This window comes from Chiroxiphia lanceolata, chromosome 6 (genome assembly GCF_009829145.1).
Source record: "Chiroxiphia lanceolata isolate bChiLan1 chromosome 6, bChiLan1.pri, whole genome shotgun sequence".
Taxonomy (NCBI): Eukaryota; Metazoa; Chordata; class Aves; order Passeriformes; family Pipridae; genus Chiroxiphia; species Chiroxiphia lanceolata.
The window spans coordinates 63,267,393-63,285,484 of NC_045642.1; the positions used below are offsets into that span (position 1 = coordinate 63,267,393).

Genomic DNA, 18,092 nt, shown 5'->3' on the forward strand with positions numbered 1-18,092 from the left:
TAATTTGTAAATTCAGTAGAGCAGTGCAGTATGTTTATTAAACAGCTGGCAGAAGAATGAAAAAGGGGCACTTGGATGATTTTGTCAGTGGAATCCTGGCGTCGGAATCCTCACAAACACGGAGCTTTGCCGTGAATGCAGCGTTTGTTTTGACCTGAGGGATGATCTGTAGTAGATCCTAGTACAGAATTCAAGTCTGTGATTAATTGTAATTAATTGTGTGAAGAGACATATTCAATGTGAATCCAAAGAACTCAGGGAATAACAGCCTAAATTAACTTCCTTCAGCGTTGTAAATGTGGATATAAATGTCAGTAGAGGAAGATAAATACGTGTTAGGAAAAGCAGGATAAACCAAACTGTATTTGGGTGAGTATTACCTTAGTCCTCCTTAACCAACAGAGGAGCATCAAGGTTTGGAATGAGAGGGGATCCCTCCTGTTGGCTCAGTGGGGGAGGCTGGGAGAATGCAAGTTTTTTGGGAACACCTTCAAGCCAGACCAGTAAGACACCACTAAACACTGTAAATCAAACTGGTGACAGGGGCCACGCTGGCAATACTTGAAACTGGACCTCTTTAAATAGATGGTTGAGAACACAGAGGGAGAGGTGTTTTGTCTCAGAGACCACTAGCAAGGTGATAATTCTGTCATGAGCCAGGAGTCCCCCAGAAACTGGGATAACACTGCCTGCAAGCCGTGGAGGAACCTCTGGAAAAGGAGTTTTACTTGGTACTGGTTAGCATGTGGCTTTAGAGGATGCTCTCTGTGTCTATGGGGTTACTTCTTAATTTTGGAGGGTTGATGGACCTTCTCCTCCTCCTCCTCCATTGCAGGCAACGTACTGGAAATGGAAATATAATCATGGAAGAACATCATGTTGCAGCATCACACAGTCCTTATAAATCATTTCACTGCTGTGCTTTCCTAAATGCCTGGAGTGGGGATTTCTCCAAGTCATCTCAAAACTGAGGATTTACTGGTTTTTCAGAGGCTGCAAAAATATCTTCCCAGATTGGAATCGTGGCAAATTGATGTAAATCTGAGGTTTTAAAAAGCTGAAATAGTGAGGTCTTGTTTCTTTTAATACTAATCATCAGGTAGTCTCAGCTACAATAAATCTCTGTGTGTTTGCAAAGTGGGAACTGAGCACACCCCTAAAACCAGGCCCATGCTGTGGGAATTAGCAAAGCTCCAAAATACTTCCAGGAAACGGAGGAAATGAGGTCCAGAACTTCTATTTGGGAAAATATTATTAGCTAGCACTAATTTAGTACTAATTATTTTAACACTAGTTCGTACCTTGACCTTGGTTTACTTCCGTCTGTGACCAAGGTCTGAAGAGAGAATATTTCACTTAAATTGTTGTGCAATTCATTTCACATGACTCAATTTTAAAGGCTCCACTGCTGCACTAATTCTTTTAATCTCCTGGTAGCTACCAGGCCTTTCCAAACCAAAAATACAGACATTGGAAGAGCACAGCACCAAAAAGGGAGCCCAGGTGTTGGAATAGAAGGGAGAAACAGAGAAAAGGGCCTTTTGGCTTCTCCCTTTCTCCCCTATTCTACCTTGCTCTGCTTTTATTTCATTTAGATTCAAAAAAAACCCCCAACCTAAGCAGAGGAGAGAGGAGGAGAAAAACATCCTACTGGTGAATATTTTTGAGGCAAAACTCCACTTCCACTGGTGTATTTGTGTGAATTCTCAGAAGTGCCTTTTGCCATTACACATTTTAGAGCCTTTCTCTGCTGTGCTGGGTTCTTTGCTCCAGGATAATTCAGGACAATCCCTTCCCAAAAGGAGGGATCCCAGAGAAAAGGCACTGCTGCTTACGGGTGTCTGTGTTGCTTCTTGGTTCTCATTGTGTCAGCTCAGAAGAGCAGCAGCTCTTTTTACAAAGTCCAGGCTACTGAAAATAACCATATAAACGTGTAAATTATTAAAGCATTAACGGTGTTTTGTGCATGAATGTGTCTCCTATGCAGTATAGGCAAAAACCAAAGTATTTAATGTTGTAGCAGTCAAAAGTCACTGAATTTTTAGGCCTCGTTCATACAACAGGTCTTGCCATGTCACATATGAACTACTTTCTTACCAGAAGGTGGTTTAAGTGTTTTCAACTGTTGCTTTATGAATCACTGTGAAAATAAAGGCACATAGACATTTCAGGTTGGGGGTTTTGGAAGGGCACAGTCCCCAAGTTAAATTTATGTGTACTAAATTCACACAGTTGAAGTGCTGCTTGTCAGTTTAGAGTGATTTAAAAGTCCACATTGTGGCACATTCTCCAGGTAGTACTTAAATACAAGGAAAACTGAATTATTTGAATTCTGGTTGGAAAAAAAAGAAGGGTTGTAACATATTTGATTTTAGCCAGATTATGAGTTAGGTAGAGCAGGGGACAGTCTGGATCTATCAAGTAAAACCCTTTTGTTTACTTTCAGCAAATACCATCCCTGTCTCTCAGGATTTCCATCATTTAACCTGTTCAGTCTCCCATTTGGTGTCATTTCATGATGAATGACTTCTGTACAAATGAAAACAAATGTATATATATTTTTTTTCTATCGAGTTTGTTTTGTTCTGGTGTAATATATTGTCCTTAGAACATCGTGTAAAACTGAGAGATGAACCAACTTACACATTATTTATAATGGATGAAAAAAAAATACATTAATGTATGATCCGTGCTTGTGTCTTTTGTTCTTTATCCAGCATGAAAATCATAGAATCATGGAATAATTTGAGTTGGAAGTGACGTCTAAAGGCCATGGAGTTCCAAACCCCTGCCATGAGCAGGGACACCTCCCACTATCCCAGGTTGCTCCAAGCCCTGTCCAACCTGGCCTTGAACACTTCCAGGGATGGGGCATCTACCACTTCTCTTCCCATGGAATTTGCAGGCATTTCAAGTAGTATCTGCCAATTTATCAGACAAAGCTTTAATAGGAAAACGGACAGTTTGGCAGCTATGAAAAGTAGTTTCTTCCATTGTGAAAGTATGAAATCGATTAAAGGGTAAAAATCTTGACTGGTAGTGAATGCACCTCAACTTACTATCGAGGACACCCTGCCCTCAATTGAAATTGTATTCCTATTTTTCACTTTTATATGGAAAATATTCAGTGCTTGTTGTGAGCCTTTCACAGAATCATGGAGTGGTTCGGGTTGGAATGGACCACTGAAGGTCATCTAGTCCAACCCCCCTACCCAAGCAGGGTCCCCCAGAACACATCACTTGGGATTGTGTCCAGACAGGTTTTGAATATCTCCAGGGAAGGAGACTCCACACCCTCTCTGGGCAGCCTGGCCAGTGCTTGGTCACCACACAGGAAAGAAGTTCTTCCTCATATTCGAGTGGAACTTCTTGTATTCCACTTTCTGCCTGTTGCCTCTCGTCTTATTGCTGAGAGCACCACCAAGCAGAGCCTGGTCCATCCTCTTAGAACCACAGAATAGCTTGAGTTGGAAGGGACCCACAAGGATCATCCACTCCAACCCCTGGCCCTGCCCAGGACACCCCGACAATCCCACCCGGTCCCTGAGAATGTTGTCTAAAAGCTCCTTGAGCTCTGGCAGCCTTGGGGCCGTGCCCACTGCCCTGGGGAGCCTGTTCAGTGCCCGACCACCCTCTGGGGGAAGAACCTTTTCCTGAGATCCAACCTAAACCTCTCCTGACACAGCTCCAGCCATTTTATTTGCACCCTCCCTTCAAACATTTATATACATTGGTAAGATTCCCCTCAGTCTCCTTAAGTCTGAACTGCCCCAGCTCCCTCAGCCTGTCCTCACACACGAGGTGCTCCAGTCCCCTCATCATCTCCACAGTCCTCCTACACTGGACTTACTTCAGGAGCTCCATATCTTTTGTCCTGAGGAGCCCAGAACCGGGCACCTTTTAACCTTCTAAATCTTTGTCTTTTGATGACCAGTGTGAGGACAAGAGGAAATGGCATTAAACTGAGACAGGGGAGGTTCACAGAATCCCAGGATGGGTCAGGTTGGGAGGCACCACAGCGGATCATCTGGTCCCACCTCCCTGCTCAAGCAGGGTCATCCCAGAGCACATGGCACAGGATTGTGTCCAGCTGGCTCTGGAATATCCCCAGTGAGGAGATTCCACACCCTCTCTGTGCAATCTGTTCAGTGCTCAGTCACTGCACAGGAAAGTTCTTCCTCGTGTCCAGGTGGAACTTCCTGGGCATCACTTTCTGCCCTGTGCCTCTTGTCCTAGAGAAGGACAAGATAAATCAGTGTGTGTGCCCAGGTGATCAAGAAGGCCAATGGCACCTGGTCTGTATCAGGAATAGCATGGCCAGCAGGACCAGGGAAATGATTGTCCCCCTGTGCTGGGAACTGGTGAGGCCACACTTCGAGTGCTGAGTCCAGTTTTGTGTCCCTCAATTAAAGAAGGACATTGAGGGACTGGAGCGTGTCCAGGGAAGGGAACAGAGCTGGGAAGGGGCTGGAGCAGCAGGAGCAGCTGAGGGAGCTGGGGGGGCTCAACCTGGAGCAAAGGAGGCTCAGGGGGGACCTTCTGGCTCTGCAACTGCCTGAATGGAGGGGGGAGCCGGGGGGAGTGTTGTGTTGTCTCTGCTCTCAGGGAACAAGGGACAGGAAGAGAGGGAACGGCCTCAAGTTACACCAAAGGAGGTTCAGTTTGGACATCAGGAGGAATTTCTTTACAGAAAGAGTGACTGGACATTAAAAGGGGCTGCCCAGGGAGGTTTGGAGTCCCCATCCCTGGAGGTGTCCCAGGAAGGACTGGCCGGGCTGGGGAACAAGGTGGGCATCGGGCACAAGTTTGGACTCGATGATCTCTTTTCCGAGCTCGGTGGTTCTGCGGCTCAGTGATTCTGTCACTCCGCGACTTTGAGATTACGGGACTCCCCGGGATTCGGGGATTCCGGCATTCCCCGGCACCCCGGGGCTCCCGGTCCCCGTGAGGGCCGGGGCCGCGCCCTCCCGGCCGCGCGGGGGCGCTGTGGCGGCGCCCCCTCCCCTGCGCTGCCCGCGGCCGGCCCGGAGGGCGGCGGCCGCCGCCTTCCCACAAGCCCCCGCGCGCCCGCCGCGTCCCCTCAGCGACCCCCGGCCCGGCCCCGCTCCCCATCCCCATCCCCGGCCCGATCGCGGCCCCGGCCCGATCCCCGGGGGCGGCCGGACCCCCCCCGCCCTGCGGAGCGGGGAGCGGCGCCGGGCATGCGGGCGGTGGCGGCGCGCCGGGAGGTGGGATGCTGTCGCGGAAGAAGACGCGGACGGAGCTCTCCAAGCCGGGCGAGGTGCAGGGGAAGTACGTGAAGAAGGAGACGAGCCCGCTCCTGAGGAGTGAGTGTCGGGGCGAACACCGCGGGGACACCAGCCCGGGGTCCGGGGGGGCGAGCCCGAGGCCTTTGTGTGCGGCCGGAGCGGGGCCTGGAGCGGCGCGGCCTCGGGGAGCCCCCGTGCAGGATGGGGGGTCATCCCTGTGTGTGTGTGGGGGGGGGGGGGGGTATTTCTCTCTTTCTCTCCGTATGTGTGTGTGTTTAATTCCTTTGCGAGCCCTGGGAGGTGACGGAGGGAAGATAAAGGGAGCCCCACTTTCAAAGAGAGCGCTGCACGCGTCGGGTGCTCGTCGTGCCCCAGCCTGGTGGGGTTTGTGATTTCCTCAGTTCTCAGCTCCTCGGTTTCGGCAGGTCGGGGTTCACGGAATCTCCACGCTTCGTTTTTGCGTAAATTAAGAGGTCACAAGGCCAGGTTGGATGGTCTTGGAGCATCCTGGGCTGGTGGAAGGTGTCCCTGCCCGTGGCAGCGGGTGGAACACGATGGGTGGTCTTTAATGTCCCTTCCAACCCAAGCCAGTCTGTGATTCCGTGATTCTGTGACCTCTCCCTTTCCAGAATGGAGTGGTTGTTTTCCCGATGTGCTTTGGGAATGAGATAACTGTCCTGCCCGGCAGTTGCATAAAATCCCCGCGGAAGCAAACGCTCCAGGTCCTATCCGTGACTCAGCCCGGTGAGGTCACCTGGAATGCAGGAGCTTCCCGTGGCTCACCTGGCTCTGATGCCACAGCCCCGTTTTCCCGGGACTGGACAGAACACTGGCAAATACCCACTGAAAAGACACTGAGTTTTCTTTTTTTTTTTGTTGCTCTTTGATGGCAACCCGAGACTGAAATGTTTTTATTTACTCTGTAACTGCGGGATTAGGTTGGAGTTCCCAGCTAGCAAAAACTGATTTGCTGGCAGGAGCAGGCACTCAGCTTTTCTGGAAGTGTTTGCTGCACGAACAACTGGTTCCTCAGTCAACAGGCAAAATAATTTAGTAGTTTGGTTGCATTGGCTTAGTCCTTAAACACAAAAACCCAACTAATTTTTGTTCTATTAAGCTGTGGCTGTGTCTGAGGTGTTCAGAAATTTACTCATTTATGCTCTTACATGCTGTGGAGTGATCACGATAAATTTACTGCTGACACCTTCTGGGGTGCACCAGATTTTTACCCAGAGACCTACATTTTACCTGTAAGAGCTTATTAATAATAGGCACAACCTCATTCTAAATGAAGGCAGTTATTTGTGTTGACTTAGCTGGAGGGAACTACTTAATTTATATCACGCTGAAAGTAAAAAGCAGGGAGAGGAGGAATGTTTCCCTTACTGGAGGGAGGCAGTGAAACTGTAAAGGAGAGAAAGTGAAATATCTCCATGATAATCTGAGGATTTAGCATGTGCAGGGTGACAGCATTCTTCTGGCTGAGCCTGGTGATTTTGGGATGGGTGGACATGGTGTGGATTCTGTTTCCACCCTGGATCCCTGTGAGCCTGTGGGCATTAACATCTTGTTATCCCCAGTTCGTAAGCACAGTGTTCCCAGTGAAGTAGTAGCCATGATATTGGGGTTTCCTTGACCCTTCTAATAGATGCAAACCCCGACTGACGCAGCCACAGCACAGAGTGGGTGGTTTGGGGTTTTTTGTTTGTGTGTTTTTTGATGGGTTTGGGGCTGGTCTGAACTGGCAGAACTGCACCGTCCTGGCACCGGTTTGTTGCTGGTGGGAGGTGTGCTGGTTCCTGTTGCACCAGGACACCCCGCAGCATTCCCAGCCCGTTTGCATGTGCATTAAATGGGTTTTACACAGGAATCCCCTCAGTTTTAGGGTGGCGGTCGGAGGCTTTACGTGGAAGCGCAGGCGGAGTTCTGACTTCTCTTCCCTGCTCTTCACTAGACCTGATGCCTTCCTTTATCCGTCACGGTCCGACCATTCCAAGACGAACTGACATCTGCCCTCCCGACTCCACGCCCTCTGCCTACGCCCCTGGAGGAGATGGAATTGTTTCCAGGAACCAGAGTTTCCTCCGAACCCCGGTGCAGAGGCCGCCCCACGAAATAATGAGGCGGGAGAGCAACAGACTGTCTGCACCCTCCTATCTGGCCAGGAGTCTGGCTGATGTCCCGAGGGAATACGGCTCCTCCTCCCAGTCCTTCCTGGCAGAAGCCAGTCCCGGGCTGGAAAACGGAGACCCCGGAGCGCGGTGTTATTATTATGATCACTTCTACGAGGCCCAGAGGAGGCGGCAGGTGAGCGACCGAGCCCACGAGGACTACAGGTATTACGAGCACGGCAGTGAGCTTTTCCAGAGGATGTCCCAGAATCATGGGAGGCACACCTCAGGTAAGGGTCTTTGGGGTTTTGCTGAGGGTTTAGGTGCCCCTGGATGGTGTTTTTAGGAGTTGGGCTGTGTAGGACTGACCTGCTTTTCCGTGATGTTTCTGAGATCTGAATAATTAGATCTTTGAGAATTTGAGCACACGTATCCAGAAAGGGAAGATACTCTTTACACGCTCTTTATTTATTAAAGAAATGGGATAAGTTTAAGCAAATTTTGGTTTTCTTAATGCCAAGTATACGTGCAACTCCTCTACACAAAGTTGCATCAGTTCCTGGCTAAGAAGGTATTTTGGTTTTATTATTTATTAGGGAGCATCTAGTTTCATGATAGAGAGAATAACCAACAGCTCTAGATTATAACATTGCAGCATCGTTGTTGTTGTTATTATCATTCTATTTTAACTCTCATTGTCTTATTATTTAATGTCATTGTTTTAATTTGACCTCAATAATTAAAATAATTGCTTATGAATAGTCAAAGGGAGGAATGATTGCTTTGTGTAATTAGCAAATTGGCATCTGGTCCTGGTCCTTGACTCCTTCCTTTTAGCTTTTAATATTGTTTGTAAATATACCTGTTTTCCCCCTCAGTTTTTCACTGGTACTTGTCTTTGTTTTCTAAAGAACAGCATAAGAAAGAAGAAGCCATTAAATACCACTTTTCTGAAATATTTGATTCTGTATTTGATGCTGCAAAAACTATGCCCAAGGAGGAGTTTGAAAGAAAGAAACATTTCAAACCTGTAAATAACTTACCTTCAACATTAAATACATTGTCACTCGTAATCTGCAAACAAAGTAGCAATTAGTCTCTAATAAAATAAATCTCCTGTCTAGAAAAATAAACCTGCCAGGAAGAACATCCAGCATTTAATGCTCCTGAGCTCCTGTGTGGAATTAGAACCTGTCAGGGACTTGTGTTTCCTTGACCACAGAAACATTTCCATGAGAAGTGATAGAAGGGGGATGTGGGAGCTGTCAGGCAGGAAATTCTGAAGTGCTGAGCTTTTGAGTCTTGCTGCTTTAACCCTCCTTTATTTTGCTAAATGCATCTGATTTACCTCCATCTCTGCTGGTTGTTGCTCATCCAACAGTCATGAAACACTCACCTGGTGCAGGTAACGAGCATCTGGGAGAGTTGTGCTGGGATAATTTGGGGAAGAGAGGCAGGAGGGGAGGATTTCACAAACCAATCCATCAGTTTAAGTTCAGAATTACCACACTTGCTGGGTCTGCTGAGGAGGCTTCAAAAATTAAAGCTCTGGCCCAAAAGTGGAGGTCAATCTATCAAATCTGCAAAAGAAGCTAAAAGTAGGGCTTCACAGCCATATTTTTCTCAACTGTAGCAATTTCTTCTTTCTAAATAAACTTTTTTTCCCCCTGCTGTTTGTTTACCTGTGTCCCCTTAGCCCTGGAAGTCCCTGAAGGAGCTGCTGCTGCTTGTTTGGGCTCTGTCATTCAACCTCATATTTAACATTGAATAGTTTGAACAAATTCTACACAGATTTTGTAAGGGGGGAGGATTTAATCTCGTGCATTTGTAGGGAGAGACAAGGGTGAGCCTTTTGTCTGCCAAAGTGTTTCCCTTTCCTCTGCTTTGTTTTGTTTTTTTTTTTTAAATTTATCTCAGCACGGAACATGAACTCTGAAATTCCTCTCTCAGTTTCACCACAGTAAGAACGTCACTTATGTCCTTCATTTTCTACATCTTTTCAATAATTGCTGTTACTTTTCCTCAGTCAAAGAATTATGTGGCCCAATGTAAGAAAACCTTAGATTTTCTTGCTTTCATCTCACCGCGAAGCTTCTTTTTTTTTCTTTTTTTTTTGAACCATCATTCAAACCTCGAGTGTTTCCCTTGAGCTGCTACAGCCATTTTTCTTTCATTTCTTGTTCCTTTTTCCCCCACAGTTCCAGAATCCCGAGGCAGGCCTTTTGCTTTCATTGTCTTTGTCTGAATTCCTTTTTTCTTCTGTGTCTGCGTTGCTGCTTCTCAATGTTCGACCTGATCGATATTGTTCACTGAGATAATCGTTGGCAAAATTGCCTCATACCTACAGTTTCCAGTTAAAAAATCCCTTTGTTGGGTGGAGTCTGTAAATGCTGCCTTCTCCCCTTTCCCTCCTCTCCCAGCCTCCCTCTGAAGGTCAGTTCTGGTACATTTTGGGTGGATTCCCAAGGAAACGTTGCCTGATGAACACGAGGCGTTGTTGCTGTTGGTGAATTAATTTCCTTTAGTGGTGGGTCCACCAGGTGGTTTTTGGGAAGTGAGAATTTCAGCTTTCACTCAAAAAATAAAGATTCTCCTCTTTATAATCTGGAGAGAAGTTGCAAACACGTTCTTAGTGAGCTCTTCAGGGTGTTCAGCAAAGCGAGCCCCGTGGTTTTTCAGCAGTTTGTTGACAACATTACATGTTCTTCCACAAGCATTTCCCCTTGAAGTCATGTTTTCTCTGTCATTATTCAGTTCTCCCACGTTCTCCTTTTCTTATTTTCATTAAATTTGCTTTTAATTACCAATCCAGTGTTGCTGGTTTCTCTGAACAAAGCTTTCAGTTGAGATACCTCCTGGTTTTATATGTTTCCCTACCTCTGTGGCATTTCTTGAACTTTTTTATTTCTTTTTTTTTTTTTTTTAATTTTTTTTTAGTGTCCTTTTCAAACTTATTTCTAAGAGCCTTTACCTGTCTTTCCTGGCCATGTCTTTCCTCTCTTCTAGGTTAAAGTTTTGGGGAGGTCTGTGGTTGAAGTTATACCTACAGTGTAGCTTGGAAGTAACTTGTAACCAAGACCTCAGAGTTATTTGTCCCTGTGTGAGCGGTAAGAACATTCTTCTGTGTCTATGAAAAATTGCTGAGATTGAAATCACAGTGTGGAGGGACTCTGGATTGGAATTGGTTCACTGGGATGGCAGAGGAGAGAAACAATTAACTGAGTGAAAGTAGGTTCATCTTGTAAACCTCGTAAAAAATTGCAACCCGGTGTTCGTGTTTCGTAAAAGAGCAAAAATAAATACAGATTATTACATGAAACCTATTTAGGGCTAAAACAGCCACACTTTTTAGGTGTTTACACGTCTCTCGTTTTCAAACAAGTGGCAGTTCCTGCCCTTTTCTTCCTTTGTGCTGATTTTGCAGTAATTTTGCAGCATAATTCTTGCAGCCCTCCCAGTCCGTCCTGTCATTTCCTATTGGTGAGGTTGTGCCTGCTTGGAGCGCCCCATTCCCTCTGACAAAAGAGGTGCCTGCGCTCAGGAAGTTCCTTTGGATGCTTTGGAATGGGTTAGGAAGGCCTGGGACCTGCAGGCCTGTGTAGACAGAAGTGATTGGAGCTGCTTTTTTAGCTGTTTTGTTGTGACTTATTCCCTGCAAATCAAACAGTTGGTTCGTCTTCTCTTCCTGTTCTTCATCCCCGTTTGATGAGGGGAAGGGAGAGGATTTTGGCATCCTGGAAAAAGGCTCTCAAGACAACTGGGCTGGTGAAAGACAAACACTGGTTTGTGAGATTTGCCCTTCAGCACTTTGGAATGTGGTTGGAGGCAGCTGTGGGGAGTTCCTGGGCTCTGGAACTTCCCTGCCAACATCAGCACAGTTCCTACGAAAGGGAGACTCTCCCCTCAGAGGTTTTTCCTCTTTTTCCATTGTACTGGTGCTGGGATTTTCCTCCTGCCCTTCCTGCCCAACAGACTGAAGAACTGCCCTTTGCTGACCTGGAAATCTTTCCTCCAGAGGACTTGGACTTCTTTCCAGGCAGGGAATGAACGCCCTTCACGGGTCTGGGAAAGCACTGGCACATCAATTCCAGTTTCCTTTGTTCCATCCTGGGGGAACAAACCCAACACAACCTCCTTGGCTGAAGAAAACACTCCAGATTTTTCACATTTGTGACTTTTATTACCTTAAGATACATTTTTAAGAGAGGGAACTCTTTACAGTGCACTGGAACGTGGTGCTCAAAGTTAAAGGTGGTAATTCAAGACCTTAAAACTGAAGATTCTGTGTTTTAGGAATGGGAGGAAAAAGCAAAGCCTCAAATAATTTCAGTATTGATGTTCCTTAAAAGCAACAGCAACCTCATTATATACCACACACACCCCATTATATACCACATATACCCCATTATATACCACATAATACCCCAATATATACCACATACACCCCATTATATATTATATTATATCATTATAACCAGAATTACCAAATGAGGCTAGAAAACCCCTGGAGAGACATCCTGAAGAGGATTCACAACTGCATAAATTCAAATTAATTGTTGACCATCCCTGAGATTTGACAGTGCCACTCAGGGGAGTTTGTAAAGACTCATCCTCTCAAAGCAGAGGAAAGGAGACATTTGGAAAAAGCAGATAATTTAAGCAACTCTGTTCCTTAGGAAAGCAGGAATAATGAGAATTTCTGTCTTGTTTAGGTTCAGGGCTCAGACCTTACCTGGAATTTAAACTCAGAAGAGGGTCATTCCTGGCATTGTGCCATGGAAAAGGCAGTGTCAGCAGTCCGTGGGTTTAGGCTGGAGCTTGGAACTTCCTTCTTTGGTTTATATTTTGGGAAAGATCACATAGGAATTTACTCTTGGTGTTGTTCAGTCTTATTATTGATACTTACAGGTGTATATATCTAAAAAAGGTCAATTTTCCTCCCCTCGTTCAGAATCACAGCAGGAGCTTTTTCTCTTACCTGTGTATCCACTCTCCCTCAAAGGAGCATCTGCTGAGGTTTATCAGGAAAACCAATATATAATTTCTCTTGATCTCTCTAATTAAACTCCATTTATAGGAGAAAAAAAAAAAAAAGTCTAAATTGTACCAATTGTTGATTTTAATGCCCCAGTGGGTTGGTGGCTTTAAGGCACTGTGAATATCAACATCATGAAACTTCCAACATAGAGAATATCCCAATGTGATCTGTGGTTTTAAGGGAGAAAATAATAATTACACCCTGAAGTATTTGCAGCCATCAGTTTGTAAATCTGGCCTTTGGTCCCATGGTCATGGAACACTGTTGATATATAAGTTTTACTTTAATGGTGTGGCTCTGCTTCTTCATAGATGAAATCAAAATGGCAGATATATATTTGTGGTCTGGTGTGATTTTTGTTCTCTGCATCTCAGAAATTAAACAAACAAACAAACAAACAAAAAGCTGCTATTGGGAGAATCCAGGAGAACTTCTGGTGCTGAGGATGGGTGGTGCAGCTTTTAATGCAATCTTCCAAGTGTGGGGAAGCAGCAGCCTTTACCCCGAGGAATAAATATAAATATATCTGTGTATTTGCTGAATTTAAGGTGGAGGAACTGTAAACAACATGTGCTGGTTTGAACAGCAAACAGAAAATAGGGGTGGGGGTTTTTTTTTCCCCAATTTGTGTGTTCAGATCTCCTGGCAGCGTTGATTTAATGGTCACTGTTAAAGAGTGACTATTCTATAATAATATAAACATGTAAATATAAATAGTCACGAGAGTACAGGAAATTACAACCAGTTAATTGGAGAAAACCCAGGATTTTTTTTTTTTTTAATCCAAAGTATTTTCAAGAAGCTGAAATGTTTGCGTTTTGTCGGTGGAATGAAAACCAAACAAGTGACATCACTGTGAGGGGCTGGAACATCCTCCCTGCCCCCAGGACTTCCAGAGATCAGGAAGCCTCCAGGATGTTGCTTTTCTCTGGAAGTAGAGGTCCAGGTTGCTTAAATCCCAATTAAAGGTGGACACAGCTTCCCCTTTATAGGTTGACAAATAGGTAAGTACTGAAACAAGAGGGAATCCTTTAAGGCCAGACAGTTCAGAACATAAAAAAAGCTGGAAAAAGATTTGTGGATGAGCTCAAACTTTTGAGGAACAGTGTGAGAGGTCTTTAAATTTATTTCATATTTCTCCAGTTGCTTTGGAGCCTCCCTGTAGCTTCATTGTTGATGAATGCCATGTTTTACTGGGAAACAACCCACCCAGTTTTCAGTCTGTCTTTTTAGGTGAGAGAGACTCTGCCTTTCCCTTCCCTCAAAAAACAATCACACAAAAATGCTATTCCTGAAAAACAGGAGGAAAGGGGTGTTATTCCCATCAGTAAACGTGGGATGTGTGATGGAGGCACTCTCTGACTCCTAAAAAAAAAGTGGGAAAGGTGGCTCCCAAATCCCTTCTGCTGGCTGTGGGAAATGGTGACACTGATGATACTGGGATTGATTAGATGCATTTGGCCGTGGGATGAGAAGATAATTGGGAATTTCTTTGGAGCCAGAGGCTGTTTAACTGCAGAACTGGAGGAACCGAGGGGAGCTGCTGAAAGGATTTAAAAAATGGAGTTGAACTTGGGCTGACACATCCAGGAGGTTGTAGATTCCCAGGAATGGAAAGAGACCTGCAAAATTCCTGATTATGTCACTGTGGTTTTGTGGTTGGGGTTTTTTTGGGGTGGGGTTTTTTTTCTGTTTGTTTTCTTTAATTGCCATTATGTCTTTAATTTCAACCAGCTTCCTAATTATCCCTAGGAAAGGACAGGAAAGGAACTGTGTTTCTTTAGTACATCTCTCACCATCCAGCATGTTAATTTTTAAAATTTTGAAGTGCCAGTGAGCAGTCTCTTAAATTCAGTGGTAGATAAACCCCAAGTGTGTTGTGTTTCCAGGGAAGAGGTGGGAATTTAATCACCTGCTGATTCCTGTCAGCCCTTCACGTCCCTCCTCTCTCGTTTTCCCTGATCCTGTTGCTGTTCTTCACTGGCTCACCTAAAAAACACTGTTGGGGTTTGGTGATTTTCCTGGATAGTTGTAATTTCTGGCTGTAACTAGAGAAAGAGGGGTTTTTGTAGATCAGTGGTGCAGCTGTAACATTGTGTTGACAGAAACGATCATTTCTGGGAAGCTTTAACTAAACCCTGATCCTCCCATTTTTTTTCAGGCATCGGGAGAGTTGCTGCTACGTCTCTAGGAAACTTAACAAATCATAGTTCTGAAGATTTACCTCTTCCTCCTGGCTGGTCAGTGGACTGGACTATCAGAGGAAGGAAATACTACATAGATCACAACACCAACACCACTCACTGGAGCCACCCTTTGGAGCGGGAGGGGCTCCCGCCGGGCTGGGAGCGTGTGGAGTCCGCGGAATTCGGGGTCTACTACGTGGATCACATCAACAAAAGAGCTCAGTACAAACATCCCTGTGCTCCCAGGTGAGGCAGACAACCTCCTCCTCTGTGCTTGCATTTCCCTTAATCCAGTTAAAGTGGAACTGGGTTTGTCTCAACGTGCCAAAACCTTATTTTTAGCACACCGAGATCTTGAGGAGGAGGTGTAATCGTCGGGGTTTTGTCTCGTGCTTCTGTCACAAGTTTAGAAACAGGATATTGCTCCTCAGTCACTCCAACAAAGCAGCTCTGCAGCTGTCAGTAAAACAGCAAAGCTGCTGGGAGCAGAATTGAACTGTTTAGACTGGAAAGAAACTCGATCTGATGCTCACAGAGGCGGCTGAAGATCTGAAACGTGAATTAAGTCTTGTCTAGAATGAAAATTGGTATTTTAGCTACTTGTATTTTCCAGGAAAAATAAAGCTAATATAACCCAAACCTAACAGTGAATTCCTGCCACTCAGTCTGTTTTGCTGGTACCCAGGAAGAGAAAGTTTTTTAACATGTGGCACAAAAGATAAATATATGATAAATATTGTATATGAATGTATGAGAAATATAGGAGGATGTCTTTATATGGAATAACTCATCAGCTGCTGCCTGACTACATTTGTTCTGACATATTAAGTGGTGGATTATTTGGCTGAATCAATACTTCTTCTTTAATGTTTTAGAACCAGATCTAATGCTTTTCCTGTGCTCTGGTGAGGGGGTGTGAGGGGAATTTCACCCTGTGATTGCAGCGAAACACCGAAACAGCAACGGCGAGCTGCTCGGCGCAGACCTGCCGAGGCAACACGCCCCTGCTGTGGCTGCACCACCAGCCTTTGCACACATTAATCTGTCTATAAATGTCACAATAAATCCAGAAGTCAATGCTGTCAGTGTGTCAGGTACCCCCTGGAGCTCACAGCTTTCCCTGTGTCCTCTCCCAGCGTCCCCCGTTACGATCAGCCGCCCCCCGTGTCCTACCAGCCGCAGCCGGCGGAGCGGAGCCAACCCCTGCTGGTCCCTGCCAACCCCTACCACACTGCTGAGATCCCAGACTGGCTCCAGGTCTACGCCAGGGCTCCTGTCAAGTGAGATTTTTGCCTTTTTTTTTCCCCTTCTGCAGCTCACACTTGGAAACTAAAGAATTTCCGTGTAAAGCAGAACTCGTGCTCATGTCTGATTTTGTTGCTCGCAGCACATGAGGGAGTTGTACCGAATGTTTCTCACATTTGCTTTGTTTCAGGCCTTACTTGAAGTCATCACAGTATTTCTTGCAGCTCAGAGGGTGGAGGGTGGGATTTACTTTCAGTTTATCTTTGTGAGAGCGGCACCACGTGCTTAGAAAATATGTGAAACATCTTCAGGGTGTAACTTCCTCATGTCTGTCTTGCTCCTTTTTAAAAAAATGCTACTTTTCCTTCACTTTGAAGAATTTTAAATCATGGAATCACGGAATAACAGAACGATTTGGGTTGGAAGGGACATTAAAGATCAGCCAGTCCCACCCTCTGCCATGGGAAGGGACACCTCCCACTAGCCCAGGTTGCTCTAAGCCCCATCCAGCCTGGCCTTGGACACTTCCAGGGATCCAGGGGCAGCTACAGCTTCTCTGGGCAACCTGGGCCAGGGCCTCCCCACCCTCACAGCCAGGAATTCCTTCCCAATATCCCATCTCTCCCTGCCCTCTGGCAGTTTGAAGCCATTCTCTGTGTCCTGTCCCTCCATCCCTTGTCCCAGGTTCCTCTCCAGCTCTTCTGGAGCCCCTTTAGGCCCTGCAAGGGGCTCTCAGCTCTCCCTGGAGCCTCCCCTTCTCCAGGTGAACCCCCCCAGCTCTCTCACCCTCTGTATTTTTCTCAGTTGTTTTATTCTGATCAGTTCAAGGGATCTCCAGTATTTCTGGAGTCTTGGTGTGATTTGAGGGATCGCACCAGGATTCTTCCGACTCGCTTTCCGACCCAACTCCGTTTGTGCCGTCAGCCCCCAAAAAACCCCCAAACCCGCGGATTTGCCACATCTAAACCCTTTTTTCCTTCCCCCCCCCCAGGTACGACCACATCCTGAAGTGGGAGCTGTTCCAGCTGGCGGACCTGGACACGTACCAGGGGATGCTGAAGCTGCTGTTCATGAAGGAGCTGGAGCGGATCGTGAAGCTGTACGAGGCGTTCCGGCAGGCGCTGCTCACCGAGCTGGAGCACCGCCAGCAGCGCCAGCAGTGGTACGCCCAGCACGGCAAGAACTATTGACCCCTCCCCACGGACTCTCTCTGAGGACACTCAACAGCTTTAAAAAAAAAAAAAAAAGAAAAAAGGGGGTTGTTCGGTTGGTGGTTGGTTTTTGTTTTTTTTTTTTTTTTTCCCCTCCACACTCAAAACTCTGAAAAGAAAAGAAAAAAAAAAGTGCTTTTGTTGAAAAGGCAGCTTATTTTTGTTGACGTTGCACCTTTGTTATTATCCTCTTGAGTATTTTTCTACATGTATTATGTGTTGTTTATAAAAATGGAGATTGTTTGGTAATCCCTCTTTTTTTTTTTTTTTCCCTTCCTTCCCCTTCTCTCCATGCAAAGGAGTAGTTTGTTATCCTGAAAACCAGCGTGGAGTTTGATCAGAGCCCTGATCCCAGTCTCTTTCCTCCCAGTCAGCTGCAGTATTAAAAGCTGACTTATATATTTTTTAAGGGCAATAGATGCAACTGTCTGTGAAATGTTCCGGCTTCCAAACCTTGTCCAAATCCAAATGACTAGTTCAGGGTGTATTTCCCTCAGGATTTGGGGTCCCTCTCCTGAGAGAGCTCTGCTCTTTGTTTACAGCTTTAATGTACAGAACACCAACCCTGTTCCTGTTCAGGAGCACCAGGAGCTGATTTCTCCCATCAGATCCGAGCCTGAGTTGCCTTATTTTTTACTTCAGATTTTACTACTTGTTTTCACTCAGAGGGGGAACACTTGGGACCTTCCTAAAGACCAAGATCTCTAAGCAGAGTTTTTTAAATCCTGGCTAAACTGCATTTCACAAAAATCTGACCCACTCTGGTGGGAAGGCAATGGCATTGGCACTGTGCCACCCCACGGGGAAAATCAGGGATGTAACAGCAATTACTGTTCTTTTTTAACGAGCTTTTGTCTTGTATTAAAGCTCCTCACTTGGGGAAATTTTTTAATTGTCCACTTACCCTCTCCAGTATTTCCATCTGGTTCATGAATTGTCCTGAAATGTTATTTATGGATTCTTTTCAGTGCAATAAACACTGCAGACAAAAAAAGTACATTTCTTGTAAATCCTATTCATTCAATAAAAATCATTTTGTTCGACGAACGAAG

At 45.7% G+C, this 18,092-nt stretch overlaps 2 protein-coding genes across 2 annotated transcripts in view; both read left to right on the plus strand.

Moving 5' to 3' along the window:
* LOC116788859 (maestro heat-like repeat-containing protein family member 6) overlaps positions 1-18,092 on the plus strand; it is a 946,858-nt gene that overhangs the window by 682,873 nt on the left and 245,893 nt on the right. The gene's annotated exons all lie outside the window — the stretch shown is intronic.
* SAV1 (salvador family WW domain containing protein 1) lies at positions 5,195-18,087 on the plus strand. Its single transcript, XM_032692091.1, has 6 exons — positions 5,195-5,327; positions 7,204-7,650; positions 14,560-14,830; positions 15,721-15,864; positions 16,821-17,043; positions 17,583-18,087. Exons 1-5 carry the CDS (start codon positions 5,234-5,236, stop codon positions 17,017-17,019), a joined length of 1,155 nt encoding a protein of 384 aa, XP_032547982.1. The 5' UTR covers positions 5,195-5,233; the 3' UTR covers positions 17,020-17,043; positions 17,583-18,087.